The 19,317-nt window shown below is 55.9% G+C and overlaps 1 protein-coding gene across 1 annotated transcript in view; it reads right to left on the bottom strand.

Annotated features, from left to right (window-relative positions):
• Positions 1-1,943: 1,943 nt before the first annotated feature.
• Positions 1,944-19,317, bottom strand: part of LOC111159123 (vasoactive intestinal peptide receptor 1) — a 30,626-nt gene continuing 13,252 nt past the window's right edge. Inside the window, exons 3-13 of the mRNA XM_022521540.1 lie at positions 17,666-17,773; positions 11,390-11,496; positions 10,112-10,215; positions 9,557-9,689; positions 6,983-7,136; positions 6,373-6,433; positions 6,106-6,172; positions 5,643-5,734; positions 3,071-3,200; positions 2,795-2,836; positions 1,944-2,135 (exon numbers count right to left, since the gene is read on the bottom strand). Coding sequence (XP_022377248.1) covers positions 1,944-2,135; positions 2,795-2,836; positions 3,071-3,200; positions 5,643-5,734; positions 6,106-6,172; positions 6,373-6,433; positions 6,983-7,136; positions 9,557-9,689; positions 10,112-10,215; positions 11,390-11,496; positions 17,666-17,773 — 1,190 coding nt within the window. The remainder of the gene's footprint in view (positions 2,136-2,794; positions 2,837-3,070; positions 3,201-5,642; positions 5,735-6,105; positions 6,173-6,372; positions 6,434-6,982; positions 7,137-9,556; positions 9,690-10,111; positions 10,216-11,389; positions 11,497-17,665; positions 17,774-19,317) is intronic.

Below are 19,317 nucleotides of genomic sequence, written 5' to 3'. Positions count from 1 at the left end.
CATCCCTGCCTTTTTTTGGTACCAGTATGGTATCCCTCTTCTTCTCCCATAGCAGGACAACCTCCTTGCAGGTTTGCAGGAAGTAGAAGCCAAGGGGTCAGGTCAGGCAATGGCTTCAGAGACTTCTTGCTGACACTGACTTCGCCCTCCTGCCTCTGCGTCTAACCTTTTCCATTAGTCATATTGGCTCTGTCACTCATTTTGGTGACATTTGTTCTGTCCTCTATCTATCTCCTCTTAGCCAAACTCTGGGCAATGTCGACATGGTCAGCTCACACCCCCTGCACCCCTCCCTGTCTGCAGGAATCACTTTGGTCTGGAAAATACTCCCACTTAACCATTTCGGGGATCACAGGCAGCTCTGTCAAATGTTTTGCAGGGATCCAAGAATAGAATTGTCTCCTCTGGGCTGGATTTAGAAGGTCAGGAGACACGATGAGGACCTTATACTAGGTCTTCTCATCGAGGGTCCTCATCAGAGAGTAAGGACTTTCATCATTTTCAGAAGGCAGAGGATACCACTCAATGGAACATGAGTTGAAAACCTTTAGAACCATGTGCTCGTCACCTGGGAGTGCAGGATTCCCATCCAAAGCCCGAGGGGTGGTGGCAGCTGGCTACTGTGACCTCCCCTTCTTCTCAACCTCCCCTCCTCTGAATGGGGGAGGGGGGACTGCTGTATGTCGGAAGCCATGTGGGAATATCATCCGCCAGAGAAACCAAGCCAATTCAACCCACCATTTATTGTTGTCCAAGCCTGTTTGCAAAGCTGAGGGGGTCTTCTGGCTGGGGCGTGGGCAGGAAGCCATGGGGCTACAAGGTGTGGGGTAGACCCAGGATGCTACGGCCCACAGGCTTTGGTTTGGATGACATCCGAGCCAGAGGACCCCTCAGCCACACTCCAGGCTGGACGGTAACAATATAGCGGTGATACAAATAATCAAGAAGATTCAGCTTGTTACAATATATAAAATGCAGCAGTTAATTTCACTTTCCCTGTCGGTCAGATCTGAGATCAAACCCTAGCTTTGTGACAGGCGAGGTCCGGCGCTGGGAGACTTGTTTCCCGATCTGTGAAATGGAGTCCGTAGTTCGCACCTTACTGACGATGCGAAGATGAAGGGGGTCGTCAGTGCACGTCTCTGAGCCTGGTTCGAATAGTTGGCACATGTGGGAAGCTCCCACAGCCCGTAGGGCAGTCTCAACTCTTCCAGCCGACCCGGGACCACTCCACTTCTGCGGAGACCATGGAGACACCTGTGCACCCCAAACTAAACTCTATCAGAAGCGCACCTGCCTGAGGCAGAGGAACTCCTCCACGGGGAGGAGCCGGGCGGCTCGGAGCACGAAGATGGGGGAGGGGATGGCACCTCGGAAGAGATGCCTGAGCGTCAATGTTTCACCCAAAGGAACTTGACAGCGACCACGGGACTTCACGCCCTGCCGAGGCGGCGGCGGCGGCGGCGGCGGCGGCGGCGTGTGACCTTTAGGAGCAAGATCTCTGTCCTCAGCACTCTCCACGTTCCCACGCACACCGCGCAGGGGAACCGGCGGTGGCCTTCCTGGGCTGGCTCCTGAGAGCCGGGCGCGCAGAGTCAGGTGAGCGTGTATGGATTTCTTGCCCCTGATTGGCGGAGGGGGCCTTGGCGGGGAGGAGTCTGACTACTGAGCTCCACCCCAACATCTTCCCGGGTCAGAGCATCCAGCGCGCCAGCCTGCAGAGAGATTAGACTGCTCCCGCACCCGTGCGCCCTCCCCTCCTCCGGGAAAACGCCAGGGCAGAGTTCTCTAGGGGCGTCTGGTCAATGGCCTGGGGGGCGGGACAGCCTCCGAGCCCGGGGTTGGGGCTGGCTTCGCCCGGGCAGGCCTCTGTCCCCAGTGCCACCCCGGGGTGGGTGGTGCGGGCGGGAGGGGCCCACCCTGCGCCCCCGGGCGCCTGTCGGTCAGACCAGGGAAACTTCGGCCTGGAAGCTGGAGGAACGGCGCGCGCCGGGGCTGACGCGGGTCAGCATGGACACCTGCGTGCTGCACGTGGCCCCGTTGCTGCCTCCCGAGGGATGCTGGTATTTGAGGCTTGAGCCCAAGATGCCTTTCAGGTGCCAGCGCCGCCACTTCCGCCGAAGCTCCGCCTGCACCTGGGGGAAGGGAGGCTGGTCAAGCCCGCCCCTAGCAGGCCTCCTCCACTGCTGACTGGGCTGCTCCGGATGGATCCTCCCTTGGCCAGTGCACAGTTGGGACCACATAGGAATGGGGGTCAAATCAGGACTTTGGAGTGGGAGGAGGTAGGAGGCAGAGAGGATTAGAGGGTGCAGTCCAGGGAGGGAGAGGGGTGCTGCCTGGGGGTGGCTGTATCCCCCTTCTTCTGTTCCCTGCCCTGCAGCTCACTTAGGCTCATCTGAGTGGATGGAGCTCTGTGCTTTGTAACCAGGGCTCTACAGCAACTCAGCCTCTGATGGTGGGTACCCCCCGCCCTGACTTGCTGCATACAGCTGCTTAACAAACTGATGTGCCCACGAATCCCAGGTCTGTGTATGTGTGTATGTGTGCGTGTGCGTGTGTGTGTTTGTCTTAAAATGCACATGCTAAGTCAGCAGGTCTGGGAGGCCAGGTGGGGGCAGAAATCAGCATTTTTAACAAGGTCCTAGGTGTGCACCCCTATTTTCTGGTCTGAGAACCACACTCGGAGTAGCAAGACTGAACTCATCATTGCTTTGCACATATCCCATCACTGTTTCCCGACCCTGGGCCAACTGGAGTGTTATTGCCTGGTCCGCAAGATCTGGGAGGGGCTTACCTCGCCATTGAGGAAGCAGTAGAGGATGGCCACCACAAAACCCTGGGGAAGAAGGGAGCCGGAGATGTGAGGCAGACAGACTCCAGGAGCCCCCAGCCCTGTACCACCCATGGCCATGGCCCCTGTGTTCCCCTGGTTAACCAAAGAGCAAAGCATACAGTAGGGGGTTAATCAGTACAGTGAAAAAATTGGAAGCCACTGGCAAAGGGCCAAGGCCCCAGGTTGAACTCCCTTAAAGCCCAGAGAAGTATGCAGCCTTTGGTCATTAGTTCATACCTGGAAAGACCCCACGACGAGCTCAAAGACCATTTTCACTTCAGCTTTAAAGTTGTGGGGAAAGAAGGCAAACACGAAGTAGTGCACTCCAAACAGGGGGATCAGCAGAAGGGTGGACTTGGCCAGCCTCCTGGGGACAGGAGAGGGGCAGACGGTGGGCACGGGAGGTAGGGATAACAACGGGGAAGTATGAGCTTGGGCTGCTGGCTCCTAGAAATATTGTGTTCTCCTCTGTTCCTGCTTCAGATCTGCGAAGCCCATGCCCTCACACCCCCCAGCTCTCCTAACCTGGAGACAAGTATGAAGGAGAGGGAAACTCTATTCTCACCCCTCTGGAGGGGAGTCTATAAACAAGGCCAGTACTGAACCCTGAAGATAAGATACAGTATTTCAAGCTCTGTGGCAGCAAAGGGAGAGATGGTTTCAGCCCCCAGGAGATCCTGGTTCCCCCTCCCCTGGTGTCAGATTCCCTAATCTTCGAAGTGGGGTCAATGTCTGCTCAACATGATCAAATTACAGACATGCCCACTCTAAATTCAGAAGTGCTTTTGGGGCTGTAAAATGCATTGCTTCCACAAGTGACCCATTCTCTACTGGGGATGAGGACATTTGGGAAGGAAGTCTCTGTAATTGGGGTGCTGACCCCATATGCCCGAGGCCACTTGGGAGGATGCTGGGCACTCAAGTTTATGCCTGGTTTAGTACTGCTCTCTGTCTCTGACTTCTTGCCTGTCCACTCCTCTAGGAGTTGCCACCTTTTCTAGAATCGCTTCCCTCTCTCCCAGCCTTCCCACATGGATACACACACTCCCAGCAGGGCCAGCGCCTCCTTTGCCAGCCATGTGTGCAGGGCAGGGTTGATCCTCCTTCCAAATGACCCCTCCTTCTCCGATGGAGCAGGGCTCACCCTGCCAGTCCCCTGACCTCAAAGCCGGTCCGGGCAGCTCAGTGAGCCCATAGTTCATTGGCTGGGAGAGGTCTGAGGGCCAAGGGGTCTCTGCCTTTATCTCTTCTGCCTTGGCAGTCAGTCCAGGGAACCCTAGTCCTGGATCTGAGGTCCTATAGCCGACGGGAGGCAGAGACTGGGGCCTTGCCCCTCCAGCTCCTTCCTGGACCCGGCTCCCAGCTGTGCCAAGATCCTGAGCACTGCCCACCCTCTTGGGCCACAAACCTATTCCCCATGCCCAAGGCTGACAGATGGAGGCATTCTTTAAATTGAAGGCTTACAGGGAGGTGGAGAGTGGGAGCTGACGGCCCCTCAGCGGGGAGCTCCATCTCCCATTCCCCCCACTGCTTCTGCCTGCTGACAGCTGTTTGGTTTCTGTCTCACCCACGGGGACCTGGTGATGACCAGCTCTCTTTGCTTCCTCTTCGAGCCCTTTGGAGCAGTTGTACATTGGGGAAAACAGGGCCCCACAGGCAAAGGGGAGGATTAGGATGCACAGGCCTGATGTGCTGCCCCCCTGGCAGACACAGATCCCTTCAGGGCCTTCCGTTCTCAGACTGGAAGGGAAGCTCCTCCTACGCACCCAGCGGGGGAGAATGCCGTCACACGGGGGGAACGTGAGCCTTAGTCTCATCAGAGAGAATCACAGGATTCCAGAATAGAATCCTAAATCCAGCAGCTCGTGACATTCTAGCCAAGAATCTTAGAACCACAGCACAAGACTCCCCCAAGAGAAGCCAGGCCAGGAACAGTCCAGAATCCCAGGACTGGAAGGCCCTTATGGGATATCCCAGGGTTGTCCAGTCTCTGTAGCACTGAGAAGCAATCTCTTATTCCCATCTGTGGGCAGGCAGACCCCTACTCACCTCCCCACAGCAACCCTGTCCATGTTTCCTTAGTTCTGTCTTTGAGCCCTCTCGTTCTCATGAAACCCTGCCTGGTTCTCCAGTCCTCCCAGGAGTAGAGAACAGCCCTCACACCTTGCCAAGCAAGGAGCACGACTGCTGTCCCATGGGCACTGTGCCCTCTCCTGCCATGGCCATGTGCTCCCAGAACCTTGAAGAGAAGGGAGCACGTGTCTGTTTCCTCACCTGTAAAATGGGAACAGTTGATAGGGGACAGTGTGGATGACATAAGGTGATGTTCAGAAACTCCTTACCACACGCATGGCACTTAAAGCACAGGTGTTATTATTACTGGGGCGGCCGCATCCTGAAGGTGGCTATCTCACTGTTCACCTGGGGGCTCCCCCAGGGCATGCATCTACCGTGCATTTACTGGGTCCTTTTTCTGTGCCCCACACACATGTCAGGGACTGGGCATGTGGTGTGAATAAAGCACAGGTGATCTGTTGTCTTCTCAAGCTCCCTGGCTTGGCAGCAGATGCATACCTGGCGCAGATCACTTGCTAGGTAAGTGATTGCAGGAGAAGCAGGCCTGGGGAAGGGGGAGCCTGGGGCAGGCAACCCTTGTGGGCTGAGCCAGGTCATGGGGGCAGAGGGAGGCAAGAGAAAGGTGGCTGTCTCATGACTCCAGAGTCACCAAAGTTCCTGGAGAACTTCCAGGAAATGTGGGTAGATTTGAAGACCGGGGATGGGGACACCGGGGGACCCAGGGCATACTCACGAGTATGGGCTGCTGTTACTCTTCCCAACGTCTGGGGACCGAAGTTTCTGAACCAGAATTCGGATGATGAGAATAAATAGGATAAAGTTCACCTGGTGGATGAGGTCAAGGTCAGTGGTCAGAGAGGGGAGGCCAGGGTGTCCAGGTCCCTGGGCTGATGGCCTGTTTTTTCCCCCCAGGACCCTGCTGCCTGTCCATCTTATCTCTTCCCTAGCTTTTCCCTTTTGGGCAGGCCATCTGGGAACTCTACTTCACATCTCCAAGGACTGGGCCTCCCAATCCATTTTCTTTACCCTAGAGGAGGAACTGATGGGGAAAGGGGTCGGGCCAGTCCTGCACAGGCACTGGGAAGCCTATGTTTCTGTTCTGACCCTGACATGAATCTCCTGTGTGGTCGAAGGAAATCGACTACCCAAGCTGGGCCTCAATTTCCCCATCTCTACATGGCGGGAAGAGGCCTTACCAAGATGGAGGTGAGGATGGGGGCCTTTATGATCCACCAGAATGAGGAGTTGATGGTGTCCCAGCATCTGGACAGGGCATGGTGGGGGAGAATGAGAGCAGTTGTCCTCAGCCAGAGTTAGAGGCCCTCCCTGGTGTTCCGGCTCTGCCCCTGTACCCCTTAGAAACTACAGGCCCAGGCTTTGTTGCTCCCAGTCTCCCTCATCCCTCCCAGGGGATCAGCCCCAAGTGATGGCAGCCAGGGGGAGGGGGTAGGGCAGCAGCTCACCCAAAATCTTCAAAATGGATTGTGATGACGGTCCACACAATGGTGAATGTGCTGGGCACCCCTGTCAGGGCCAAAGGCGAGAGAAAGAGAGGAGAGGGCACAGGGAGAGGTTTAGGAGAAAGAAGCAGAGAGAAAGGAAGGGAGGGAGGGAAGGAGGGAGGGACGGAAGGAGGGAGGAAAGGGTGGGTTGCCAGGGCTGCCACCTGCGGTTACAGAGCTTGTGCACTGAGCAAAGACGCTCATTCCACTGAGGGGGTGGAGCTCTACTCCTCAGGGGCTGTGTCCACCCAAAGGAAGAATCTTTTTCTAACTTTGATGGAGGTATTTTACAGACTAGCAGGGACCCTGTGTTTCAGGGGCTGAAGCGGAAATGGATGCTCACAGAACCCGTCCCCCGGATCAGCCCTAGGTGCAGCTACAGCATGAGGGCACCTGCCCCGGGGTCAGAGGTTTGGGGGACTTTTAACAACCTTTGGCTGAGAGCCCGGCAGGCAGGACCTGCAGCCCAGGGAGACCTAGGAGTGCAAGCAGGGTCGGCACCACCCCCTAGTGAGCTTCCCAGGCCTTGCCCCTTCTGTCCCCAGCCTGGAAGCCCTCCCTGGTACCATACCCCAGCCGACGAGTATGTACCCCCAGAAGTACTTCCGCTCAGAGAAGAAGGAGACGGCAAGCAGGGTGTGCAGGTAGAGGCCCTCCACCAGCAGCCAGAAGAAGTTGGCCATGACACAGTATTGGAATAAGACCATGGCTGCCTTACAGCTCACCTGCAGGGGGAGGATAAAGAAGGGGCTCACTGAGGCTCGAAGTGGTCCCCCGCCTTCACCCGGTCTGTTTGGGGACAACAAACACAGATGCAGCATGGCCAACTTAATCTCTCTGTTGTTTTTGCACTGTCCCCTTAGAAATGTCCCTGGTGGTTTTCCCATTATCCTTGATTTTAGATCCTCTGATATTCTGGGATAGGCTTGCACTTTCCCACCCATCTATCCATTGCTTTACCCACTAGATACCCACTACCAGCTCACCCATCTGTCCCTCCACCATCCACGCATCCACTGATCATTTATTCATCTCTCCATCTATCACTCCATCCATGAATTCACCCATCTATCTCTTCATTCTTCTATCTTTCTACCAACTAGACATGCACAAGCATCCATCCACCTAACCATCCAGGCATCCATGCATCCATCCACCTGTCTACTGACCCACCCCCCTACCCGTCATCTATCTATTTTTTCTTGGTTTACCCATCTAGCCTTCCACCTACACAGCCATCCACACACTGACTTACTCAGCCGTCCATTTACCTACCCGTACACTTAACCCCTCCCCCACCTACTCATCCACCTTATTTCAATTAGGATGGAAGGCAGCTGGAAGAGGTCTGAGGAAGCCTTCTTGCCTGAGTTTGAAAGAGTTGCCTGAATGTGTGGGGCTATGAGCTGTGGACTGTGGAGGGGGGGTTATGGAAGTGTTGGGGACTGATGGGGGCAGAGAAGAGGCAAGAGGAAGAGGAAGTAGAGATGAAGAAGAGGAGGGGGGGGCGCCTGGGTGGCTCAGTGGGTTAAAGCCTCTGCCTTCTGCTCGGGTCATGATCCCAGGGTCCTGGGATTGAGCCCTGCATCGGGCTCTCTGCTCAGCAGGGAGCCTGCTTCCTCCTCCCTCTCTCTCTGCCTGCCTCTCTGCCGACTTGTGATCTCTATCTGTCAGATAAAATAAATAAAATCTTAAAAAAAAAAAAAAGAAGAGGAGAGGGAAGGGACGGTCATTCCTCCTGGGGGCAGAGGAGCTGGCAGGAGCGTGCGTTCCCCAGGCAGGTGAGGACAACGGGAGAGTCAGGGGGATCCCTGAGTATGGCAATCAGGGGTTGCAGGTGGCCCACCTGGAATGACTGGAAGATCTCCTGGGCTCTGTCCTCTCCCAGAAACAGTCTTCCATTTCAGATCAAGCCCAAGTAGCCCAAGTAGCTGTGAGCCGGAGCTTAAAGCCATCCCCCTCCAGGAAGCCCTCTAGATTCCACTCCTCTCTGGAACACAGGTTGCCACCCTTCCTTCCTGTGCCCTTGGCTTTAAGACATCCTCAGAGAGCAGCTTGCCCTCCTGTCCCTCTGGCTACAAGCTCCTTCCTCAGGTGTCACTCCAGTTCTGCCAGCTATAGGCGGGTGGTGTCTCCCATCCTCCTCCGCTCACTTTACAACTAGAATAGCTCATCTCTTTAACAGGACAATTAGCTGTGCTTCCTGCCTTAGAAAAGCTTCAGATAGTTGCTAAACGGGTCTCCGAAATTATCCTTAACAGGTGTGCTGGAGGCTTCCTGGCTTTGTAGCTCAGAAGTCCCAGCTCCTGGGTGGAGTCCTCTGGGGAGCTCTGGGATTGGCCAGGGTGGCCACCCTGGGTTTTCCCTCCCTCTTGTCAAGATGCCTGAGACTCACCATCACAGGTTCATTCTCTGGGGAGAAGGTATTGCTGACCCCAAAATAACGCAGTGCCTCTGAGGTCCCTCATGAAGCAATGAGTCACTGGCCATAGGAATGGGTGGGAGTCAGGGCTGGTCTTGAGCTCTCTGTCTTAGGTCTTGGGCCCTCAGAGATGGGGCCAGTGCTCATGATCACTTAGAGATGGACCCCTTAGTGATGGGCAATGAATTCCTTAGATACTCTCTTGAATGCCCTTCCTGAGGAAGCCCCAGAACAGGGCTGATGGCAGGAGAAGAAGGGAAGAGAAGGGCTGTGTGTTTGGACTGGCTCCAGATGGTGGTGATGAGGGAGGTGGAGGAAGGAAGTTTTGAAGTCCGTGCAAAATAGGGAAACTGAGGCAGGGAGTTTCCGAAGGTCACTTGGGAAGTTAGCAATGGGGGGGGGGGGGGGGTGGGGGTGGGTTGGGGGCGGGGGGGGGGTGGCTGTGGATTCTGGCCACAAAATGGCACACTTCCACCAAAGAGAGGCCCTTGTGACAGGCACAGGCAGGTGTGGGAGCTCCCAGGCAGCTGTGCACCATCTCCTGTGGCTGGGAGGGGGGTGGGATTCAAGGAGCTGGGGGGGGCGGCGGGGGGGGGGGGGGTTGGCCATCCTGGGAGAGAGAAGAGGAAGGAGGAGAGGGGAAAAGGGGAGAAAGCGGGAGAAGAGGGATGCGGTGTGAGAAGGTGAAGAGGGAGAGCGAGGCGGGCTGGGCAGGGTTCTCACCGAGCCCTTGGTGCAATGGTCCAGCTCCTCGCTGTCGAAGAGGGTCAGGTCTTTGATGAAGACAGAGGCGGCCCTCAGGATGAAGGATATGAAGAGGTGCACGTGGATGTAGTTCCGTGTGCAGTGGAGCTTCCTGCGCGAGGCGGGCGGAGCTGGGCGGCTGCAGGGGCTCGGCCACCCGGCCCAACCGCATGGTCCTGGGCTCCACGCGAGGGCAGGGCAAGGGCAGCCTGTGGCCTCCAAGTGCAGGCCCCGCCCCCGGGTAGCCCAGTCCTGTGGGCCTCGGCCTCCAGGGCCAACCCCACCCTCTGGTGCCCTATTCCCAGGTTCAGCACCATCCTGTGGGGATGAGGCTGAGACAGGTGGACCGCTCTGAGCAGCTTGCTGTCTCCTGGGGAGGTTGGCCTAACTGGGGGACAGAGACAGGGACTGTGTGCTGCGTGGGTGGGGGGTGACCGGGGAGGGGACCAGAGCATGACTGGGCCAGGCTGGGCTCGAGGAAAGGAGTGAAGTGGCTGGGTCGGCTTTGAGGCTTGCCCTGGGGCTAGACCTCACCTGAACAGGCTCAAGATGGCTGTGGCAATGAGAAGGGCAGCGAGGGACAGGCTGTGGCCAATGGTGTAGCCGGTCTTCACGGAGCTGTAGAACATTGACCGCTGCTACAGGGGGGAGAGGAAGGGGTGATCTTAGGTGGAGGTGGGGCGGGCTCACCTAGGGGGTGCTGGCAGGGGCGCATGCTCTACACACCCTGCCTTGGCAGGTGAAGAGGCCCAGGGATTGGTCCCCCCAGTGGCCCAACATTCTGGCCCTTCAGGCTCCATCTGAGGCCCTTACACTGTGCAGCAAGGGAGGCACACAGGAAATTAGGACACCAAAGAAGACACTGGGGTAACTTGCCACTATGGGCTCTCAGGGGCAGCAGTCAGCAGGATGAGGGCAATCTGGCCTTTCAGGGGGTGGCAGGACGAAGCTAGAATCCAAGAGCTTCTTGCTGGGTGCCTCTCAGTGCCCTCCGCATGGACACACGTGCAGAGCCTCGGTCACTGGGCCCTCCCTTCTTGCTCGCCACATCGCACCCCTGCCGGAGCCCAAGCAAGGGGTCAAGTGGGATTTAGGGGGTTTAGATCCTGCCTGAGGACCTGGTGGGCTTTGAGGGCCTCTGAGGAAGTTGCCTTCGTAGGAGCACTGAAAGCTCTGAGCAGCGTCTGGGGTGGGACCAATGTCACAGCTGACAGACACACACCTGTGTCTCCGCACCAAATCAATGAGGGGCTCCTAGCTGAGGACTCCAGTTACGCTCTACCTTCCTATCAGAATCCTTCCCTGGCTCCTGGGCCCACATCCATACAGCGAGCCCATCTTCGCCTGCTCCCGGGCGTCCCTGTCCTAGGACTCAGGACCACAGTCCTGTCCCTGTTCCTGTCCCTGGCTGGCTGGCTGCCTGCTATCTGAGGGTGGTTCCTTCCAAGATCTGCTCCTCAGTTTCCCCTCTGCATGAGACAGGAAGATGAGGCCTGCCTGGCCTGCCCCCCTCTAGGGCTGGAGCAAGGTGCCCACAAGGTGGGGGAGAGTGGGTGGGGTGGGGGTGGGGCAGGGGGGGTGGCCGGGCTGGGAGGGTGAAAGCCCCTTTCCTGTTCCGGGTCAGGGAGAGACAGGGAGATGAGCCCCTGGAAGTGCAGGTGTGGTGAGGGAGGAGGCTTGGGAAGGACCCCACCCCCACCCCGAGTCCTGCTTCCACATGACAGCAACCTTACTCCTTGCTGGGAGAGTGGAAGGAGGCTTGCAGACTGAGGCACTCTGGGGGAGGAGGGGCAGGGGTGCACAGAGGCCCACCTGGTCCAAATCTGATGCCTTGTCATCCCAGCCACAGGCAACGGGGTAGGGGCCGGGCTCCAGGTGTGTCCAGCCCTCGGTGGTGCAGCCACGGCTCACGTTGAGGCCTGGGTGGAGGGCAGGGGCCGAGAGGAGAGAGGTTGAAGCTGGGAGCAGGAAGAGTCCATGGAGTAGGCATGGGGCCTGGCTGTCCCTGAGCTCACCTTATCCCTGCCACCCCCAGTGGTGTTGGGCTCTAGCCACCCTGCCCTAGACCCTAGGGCATCGTGGGGGACTTGGGGTGGGGCAAATCTCCAGGGCTGCCAGGGGGACCCTCCAACATGAGGGACAGTCACAGCAGACCTTTCTGGGCTCAGCCCTGCCCCTTGCCATGTCTAAAACTGACCCCCGGGGCAAGATAGATAGTGACCCTTGTCACAGCCTGGATTCTTGGTGCAGAATGACCCATGGCTCTTGTCACAAGCTGAGTGCTCACCCTGGTCACAGGGCCAAAAGTGCTGGAGTGGCTGAGGGTTTCTTTGCCCCATGGGTACAGACAGCAGTCCTCTGGCTGTCCCGAGGGGCTCCTCCTGGCTCAGCCTGCCTGGGCCAATGGGCCTGCTTTCCTCCCATACCCAGTGTGGCTCAGATGTGCCACTGGAGCGGGACCAAAGGTGAGGCAGGAAGGACACCTGAGAAGGGCGCAGGTCTGAAATCCTAAGTGGGGAAGCAGGGAGTCCTACCTAGCTGGGGAGCCTGCCCAGACAAAGGCACATGGGAGGGGGCATCAGGCAGCATGGCCCCACAGGGTCTTGGAGATGAATTTTGCTGCAGCTGGGCCTCTGGGACTGTGGCACCCTCCACTGTCCTCAGAGGCCCAAAGCTGAAGCAAAGGGACAGGACCCACTAGGGGGGCCCATGATGTGAGGGCTGCCCTTGTGGCTGCTGGCTCTCTAGCCCTGGGGAGGGGCTGAAGGGAAAACGCGGGAGCCAGAGAAGATCCCAGGACTCTTTAAGGCACCTGGACTTGGTGAGAGCTGGCTTGTTGGGGTGGGAGGGAGGGGGGAAGAGGAGGAGAAGGAGGGGAAGGAAAGGAGCAGAGAGAGGAGGACAGGAAGGAGGAGAAGGGGCAGGAGGAGGAGGTAAATGGATGGAGGAGGAGGGAGAGGATGATGAGGTGAGGAGATGAAGAAGAGCTGAGAAAGAAGACGGGTCCTAACGTCCTTGACCTATATAGCTCCTTCCTCACACCCCAGGCGATATCACTGGGGTCACCATCATTGCCACTACCGGCATCACTTTTGTCACCACCACTGTGTCATCGCTGTCCCTGGCACCACCACCAGCGCCATCACGGTCACCACCAGCCTCACCAGCACAACCACTATCATCACCATCAGGGGTCCCATCGCTGTCACCAGCACCATCACCGGCAGCGTCACCATTGAGAAACTTTGTTTGTCGCAGCTGGACAGAGCACTTGAGGCCCAGTATCTTACTGGATCCCCTCAACCCCTCAGCGAGGAAGGGAAGCCCATTTCACCTGGAGAGGCCAGGCTCCCAGAGGCTGGTCACTTGCCCCGAGAGGCTATGGCAGGTGTGACCCCTGGAGTCATCCTGGTTAACCTTGCCCCTGCCTGCACTGAGGGGGACCTGACAGCTTGTTTTGGGTGTCCAGGAGCAGAGCTGTAGGAGGAGTCGAGCTGTCCTGAGAGCTCGGGGAGAGTCACTCTGCATGTGCATTTAGTATTTCTAAACTTGGCTTGGAATACACCCAACTGGGTGATTCCCTGCCCGCTATTTCTGTAAATCCTCCAGGCCGCCCTTTGAAAGAGGTTCTTAGCACCCTGCCTCAAGGCTGGGGAATTGAGTGACAGCCAAGGACAGACTCAGGAGCCGGGCCTGGGTCTCTTTCTACTGCGAGGTCTGGAGCCAGCAGGAGACACTCTACTGAGGCAGGGGTGTTGGGGGGCGGGGCCAGTTCTGAGTTGGCAGTCCTTCTCTGGGCCAGTTCCCAACCACTCTGCTGCAAGGGACTCCCAGCGTGAGAGAGAAGTGCTCACTTAGCCCCTTAGCTTTCCACCCCCGCTGCCCGTGCAGCCTGGGTAGGCTTCAACCAGGCCCTCAGTAAAACCGCAGGCCTGCCTCAGCCCCAGATCTCAGGTGCTCACCGAGGGCCCCTCCCAGGATCTGATTCTTGTGTGGACTTCCCCCACCAGCTGCCGGTGGGGGGGCAAGTCCAAAAAGGTGACAAGCCCAAATCAGCCAGCCTTGAGGTTGGGACACCAACACCTCGAGTTTTGAGCACCCCACTGGCCAGAAGGACTAGAGCTTGGTGAGGCCAGACCTGTGACACAGCAGGCACCTGGTACCATCATGAATTAGGGGACCCACCAGCATTCACACTGCAGGGGTGGGGGGCAGCAAATGGGACTGTGTTAAAGCTAGCCATTAGGAGTAATGATGAGTTCGGGGTGCCTGGGTGGCTCAGTGGGTTAAGCCGCTGCCTTCGGCTCAGGTCATGATCCCAGGTCCTGGGTTCAAGCCCCACATCGGGCTTTCTGCTCAGTGGGGAGCCTGCTTCCTCCTCTCTCTCTGCCTGCCTCTCTGCCTACTTGTGATTTCTCTCTGTCAAATAAATAAATAAAATCTTTAAAAAAAAAAAAAAAAAGGAGTAATGATGAGTTCCACTAAAGGAGGGGACTGCCAAGGTCCAGAGAGGTCGGGTGATTTGCCTATGGTCATACAGCAAGGAGGCAGCAGGCTTGGGATACATTTGTGGGTTGGCCTGACTCCACATCTTTCTGGGCTTCTGGAGTGACTCAAGGGGCACCCTGTCCCCTGGAAACCTGCCTGCCCCACATATCGGGGGAAGGGAGTGGATACTGGGTTACCTTCAGAGCTGGATGGCCTCTTTGTACAGCCCTGGGGTTGTGGCCCAGGTCTCAAAGGGAACGTTCTTGAAGAGAGATCTCAAGGGTGGCCACCTGAGACCCCAAGAAGCAGTTCAAAGTCCCTCTCCAGACTGGGCCTGGGAACCAGCACAACTTGTATGTGTAGAGGGGAATACAGAGGACGGGTCTAGGGACTTTAACCCCACAATCTCCCAGTCTCCTGTGGCTCACCATGTCACACAAAGAAGTCATTGCCTCCCTTCCACTCCTCCCTGGGCTCTCCATGAGAAAAGCACAGCTCAGTGACTGGAGGTAGAAATGGTGCAATTGCTTCCCCACACACCCCGCCCCGCCCTCTCTCCCCTTCCCCATCAATCACCAGTCCCTTCATCCCAGCCTCCCTTCCTCACTACCACCACCATCTTCTCTCCCTGGAATTAGGCAGGAGCCTCCTGCTGACTCTCACCGCTTTCCTGTCCCCTCCAACCCACTCCCACCTCGAGATAATTGAAGAGATTGTTCTCAAACCTAGCTCTGACTATGAGCGTGCTCCTGCTGAAATCCTGTCTGTGGTGCCCCGTCCCAGTGAGCCATGGCAAACATCTCAGGTAGGCATCAAGACTGTCTTACCTATGGCTTCACGATGTAGGGGGTCGGGCAGGGAGGTGTCCCACAGACCCCACAGACACATTAATGTAGCCACTGTTGTCTTAACCAAAATGGCGATCCTAGTTGTCACTCTTAAAAAATGTCTTTTCAAATATTTCAAGGTAAAAACACCACAGATGAAAGACATGCAGACCAGGAATCAAAGGACTAGGCCCCCATGGACGTTTTGGTGCCTTGATGAGCAGTCCCTAGCCTGGCCAATACTCCTTCCCCAGGATTTTTTACCCAGCCTGGGGAGATGACTTCTCTCTAACTCTACAGTCTTTATTCTCTTCAGGTGTCTTCAACTTTCCCTGTAGAACTATGTCCCTTCCAATGCTTCCAGGGAGGACGCTCTTTCCCCAGTTCTGTTACCCACAGGGGTGGGAGTTGGGCTTGGCACTGTCCCCGTTCTACACTTGCCTTCTCGCAAACCTCCCTCTCTGGAGTTTAAGGCTCACACCTTCTTCCCAGGAAAACACGCCCCCTTTCCCTTCCATTTGCAGCCCCTACGCTGGTCTCTTATTTCTCTCCATCATTTTCAGAGGCTAAGGCCGCCAGGTACAGCTTTGTAGGTTGTACACTGCACAAGGGCATCTGGCTAATAACATGGGGACCGGTCTACCTCATATTCAACTTGTCATTAGGTGGGTTCTGGTGGGTTCTGGTGAGAGGCTGACTCTGCCTGAGGAGGGACTGCCTTCTTCTCATCTGCACAAAGGCACCATGTGGGCCCCAGGGGGCTGGCAGCCTCGGGGTTAGCCAGATGGTGGGCTGCAGTCCAGGTTCTTAAGGGAAGGAACTGCCTTGACAATTCCAGTAGGGACAGAAGGAAAAGCCGTCAGGAGGAATGCAATTAGAGGAGTGTCAAGGAGGAACACAAGTAGCAGGCACTTCCAGGGATCTGATAGAAGGCTGGGTGCCAGGCTCTGCGGACTGGACGCATGAGAGCTGCCGGAAGAGCTCATCACCTACCTGCCCAGGTGTCAGACTCCCCTGGAAAGCTGGGCTAGGTGGGAGCTGGCCTGGAATACGGATGTCTCTGACTGCTCCCAGACTCCACAGGGAGGGCACCAACATCTCTCCCTCACTGCTGAAGTCACAACACTGAGCACTGGAGGGCAACACCAGCCTGCTCCAGAGTCCCTTTGGCCCACTTCCTGTCCCTATTATACACAGAAATAGGTCCAGAGAGCAAAAGGCCACCAGGAATAAGAGATGTCCAAGAGTCTTTCTGCACAGCCTCTGAATTCTTATCTAGGTCGTGTTCCTCTTAATCCTTCCCCCTCTAGACTTGCTCCTCTCTCGGGTCCTCTCCACTCTAGACCTGCTCCTTCCTGGAGTCCTTCCCACCCTAGATTTGCTCCTTCCCGGAGTCCTCCCCCATCCACACCTGCTCCTTCATTGGGTCCTCCCCCCTCCAGACCTTTTCGTCTCTCGGGTCCTTCCCCCTGCAGACCTGCTCCTCCCTTAGGTCCTTCCCCCTGCAGACCTGCTCCTCCCTTAGGTCCTTCCCTCTGTAGACCTGCTCCTCCCTTAGTCTTTGATGAGTCTCCAGCTCATCCAACCTAGACCTGAGGTGGGCATGCTGCATCCCTCCCTCCCTGCCAGGAGTCCCATGCACCCTTCACAGACAGGGAAATTTCCCACTTCTCTCTTCTGTCATGCTTGAAGTCCAAACCATTACCACTTCTCACCTGCCTTGTGACTGGGTCTTCCCACTGCACCCCCAGAATCCTTTCTTTTCATGGAAATTTGAATTATCGGTTAAAAATCTAAACCTAAATTGGACTGGTCAGTCCCCAGCTTAATGTCCCCAGTGGTTTCTCAGTGAACTTAGGAAAAAGTCCAAGGACTCAGTCAGCGCTCAGGGCCGGCATGGCCTCTGCCGCCTGTCTCTCTACTCTCCTCCCTCCCCTGCTCAGCCAGGGACCTCCACTGCATTTCCTCAGTGTCCATCCCACAGGCTGCTGATCCTCCCTCTCCACAATCCCCCCTACTCCCGACTCAGGATCTTCCCCACCTCCAGGACTTCAGAATGTAGCTGAAAGTTCACCCCTCCATCCACGAACACCTGCCTTAATGTTGTGCCTTACCCCCTTCTCCCTCCCAGGACTCCTTACCCTTTACAACACGTGTTTGTGTCCCTGCTAAATGTCTCTTCAGCTAGAGCCAGGAAGACAGCGTGGCTGGTCTAACGCTCCCCGCCCTGTGTTTGTCTAGCCCATGCCTGTCATACTAGTAGACGTTTAATAAACGTTCACTCAACGAAGAATGGCTGAATATGTGCTGGAGGCTTCCTCAGTGAGTCGATGGCAAGAAAGCCCAGTTCCTAAAGAGGCTCCTCCTCTTCTGCCTTCTAGAGAACATTTGTTGAAGCAGAACATGACAAGGTGTGTAAGCAAAGCCCAAAAGGTCATCGGCTCCAGGCAGTGAAAGACAGTCATGACCAGACAACGGGAACACAGGAGCCATAATCTAGTCATGCATCTGTCAATCAGTTATCAATTACTGAACAAATATTTAGTGAGCCCTTCCCATGTGCTTATCTTTTATGTGAAGAGCTAATCTAATCCTGTGGATCCTTCAAAGACCTAGTGCCAATACACCCTCTTCCAGGAAGCCCCCCCACCGATTGCTTGAGCCCCTCTGACCACTGTCTTTTGCCTGCTCACTTCCTCAACAGGTGGGGACCCACTCCAGCTGGTACCGCCTGAGCTGCCCCAGCTCCCTGGTTTTAACCTGGGCCTCTTACCTTGAGTTGAGGAAAGGAGGTTAAAGATGAGGGGACAGGCCAAGACGACCACCTGGCCCGGAGGGGTGGCTGGCCAGCAGGTGAGGTTGTCCCACATCTTGCTGCAGCCTGAGGGGGAGGAGGGAAGGCAGAGGACACACAGGTCAGCACAGTCACCGGGTTCTTCCAGCCTTGGGACCTGAGCCCACTGGCACCCATTCTTCTTCTTCCTCCAGGGTCCCACCTGGAGGAACCTCCAGTGTGAGAGAGCTGGCATCAACCTGCCCAGGCTGCAAAGGGCCTCTCCAGATGGGCGGCAGGACTACAGCTCCATTGTCCTCAGTGAGGGATGGAGCTCCCCCTGGGGGTGTTTTGAACAACGGGGGGATTTTGTTGCAGAAATTAGGGGTCTCACCTGGCATTTGGAGGGCAGGTCCCAGGGATGCCAGGACATCCTGCAAGGTGTCACATGATAATGAATTATAGTATTGTGTATTCTGCAACACTTTCTGGTGAGCCCCTGGGCATTTGTGTAGGTGAAAGTGTGTTGTAATGACAGAGCCTAGACTATTACTCCATTTTGCATATAAACACAAGGTACTTCCTGTATAGTTTTAACATATGTGGAGTCTTCCAGAAATGCAACTGAGTAAAGGGAGGGATTTTGTTGTATGTTGAACACTATTTTTTTAAAGATTTTACTTATTCGACAGAGCGCACAGCAGAGGAAGCAGCAGGCAGAAAGAGAGGGAGAAGCAGGCTCCCTGCTGAGCAGGAAGCCCAATGCGGGACTTGATTTCAGGACTCTGAGATCATGACTGGAGCCGAAGGCAGATGCTTGACTGAGCCATCCAGGTGCCCAGTATGTTGAATACTATTAAGAGCTGTTCAAGCTGGGGCGCCTGGGTGGCTCAGTGGGTTAAAGCCTCTGCCTTCGGCTCAGGTCATGATCCCAGGGTCCTGGGATCGAGCCCCGCATCAGGCTCTCTGCTCAGCAGGGAGCCTGCTTCCTCCTCTCTCTCTGCCTGCTTCTCTGCCTACTTGTGATCTCTGTCAAATAAATAAATAAAATCTTAAAAAAAAAAAAAAAAGAGCTGTTCAAGGTTTTTAGAAAATCACACTACCTCTAACAATGCTGCCCATGAACCGGAGTCAGGGAAGCAACCACTGTATAGATCAACCCACCCATCGCATTTCCAGAATACAAGTACATTCCAGGCTTCAGACTATGTGTTCTTATTTGTCAGTGTCATCGTGCCTGAATGTATGCATAGTATTTCATTACAAATCACTTTCCTTTTTATTTTTCTTTTACAACCGGAACTTCATTTAAAAAAAAGAAAAATGGACGCACGTGTCCTGAATTTCATAAAGGAGACATTAGAAAATATTTGTCATAAACGGAGGTGTTGGGTATGATGGGGTGGTGGGTATATTGGGATTCAGCTAGGTCTTGAGGAGTCTTCAGAAAATTAAAAAAGCAACACCTCTGCCCCCAACTCAGTCAAACTGTGACTTGTGCTATGGGGCGGTGGTGTTCAGGAGGTGAGTTTGGAGAAAGCCCTGCCCTGCAGGCTGTGTTTTCCGCCTCATACCTATGAGCCCTGAGGGCTGGCTGGTGAAGGGTGCACAGTGGGGTCCCTAGGCGGTTGCTCTAATAGGCAGATGCATGA

The sequence above is a fragment of the Enhydra lutris genome, unplaced genomic scaffold, assembly GCF_002288905.1.
Source record: "Enhydra lutris kenyoni isolate GAN:26980312 unplaced genomic scaffold, ASM228890v2 scaffoldscaffold66, whole genome shotgun sequence".
Taxonomy (NCBI): Eukaryota; Metazoa; Chordata; class Mammalia; order Carnivora; family Mustelidae; genus Enhydra; species Enhydra lutris.
Note: the sequence above shows the minus strand (reverse complement) of the source record. Positions and strands in the feature narration are given on the sequence as shown.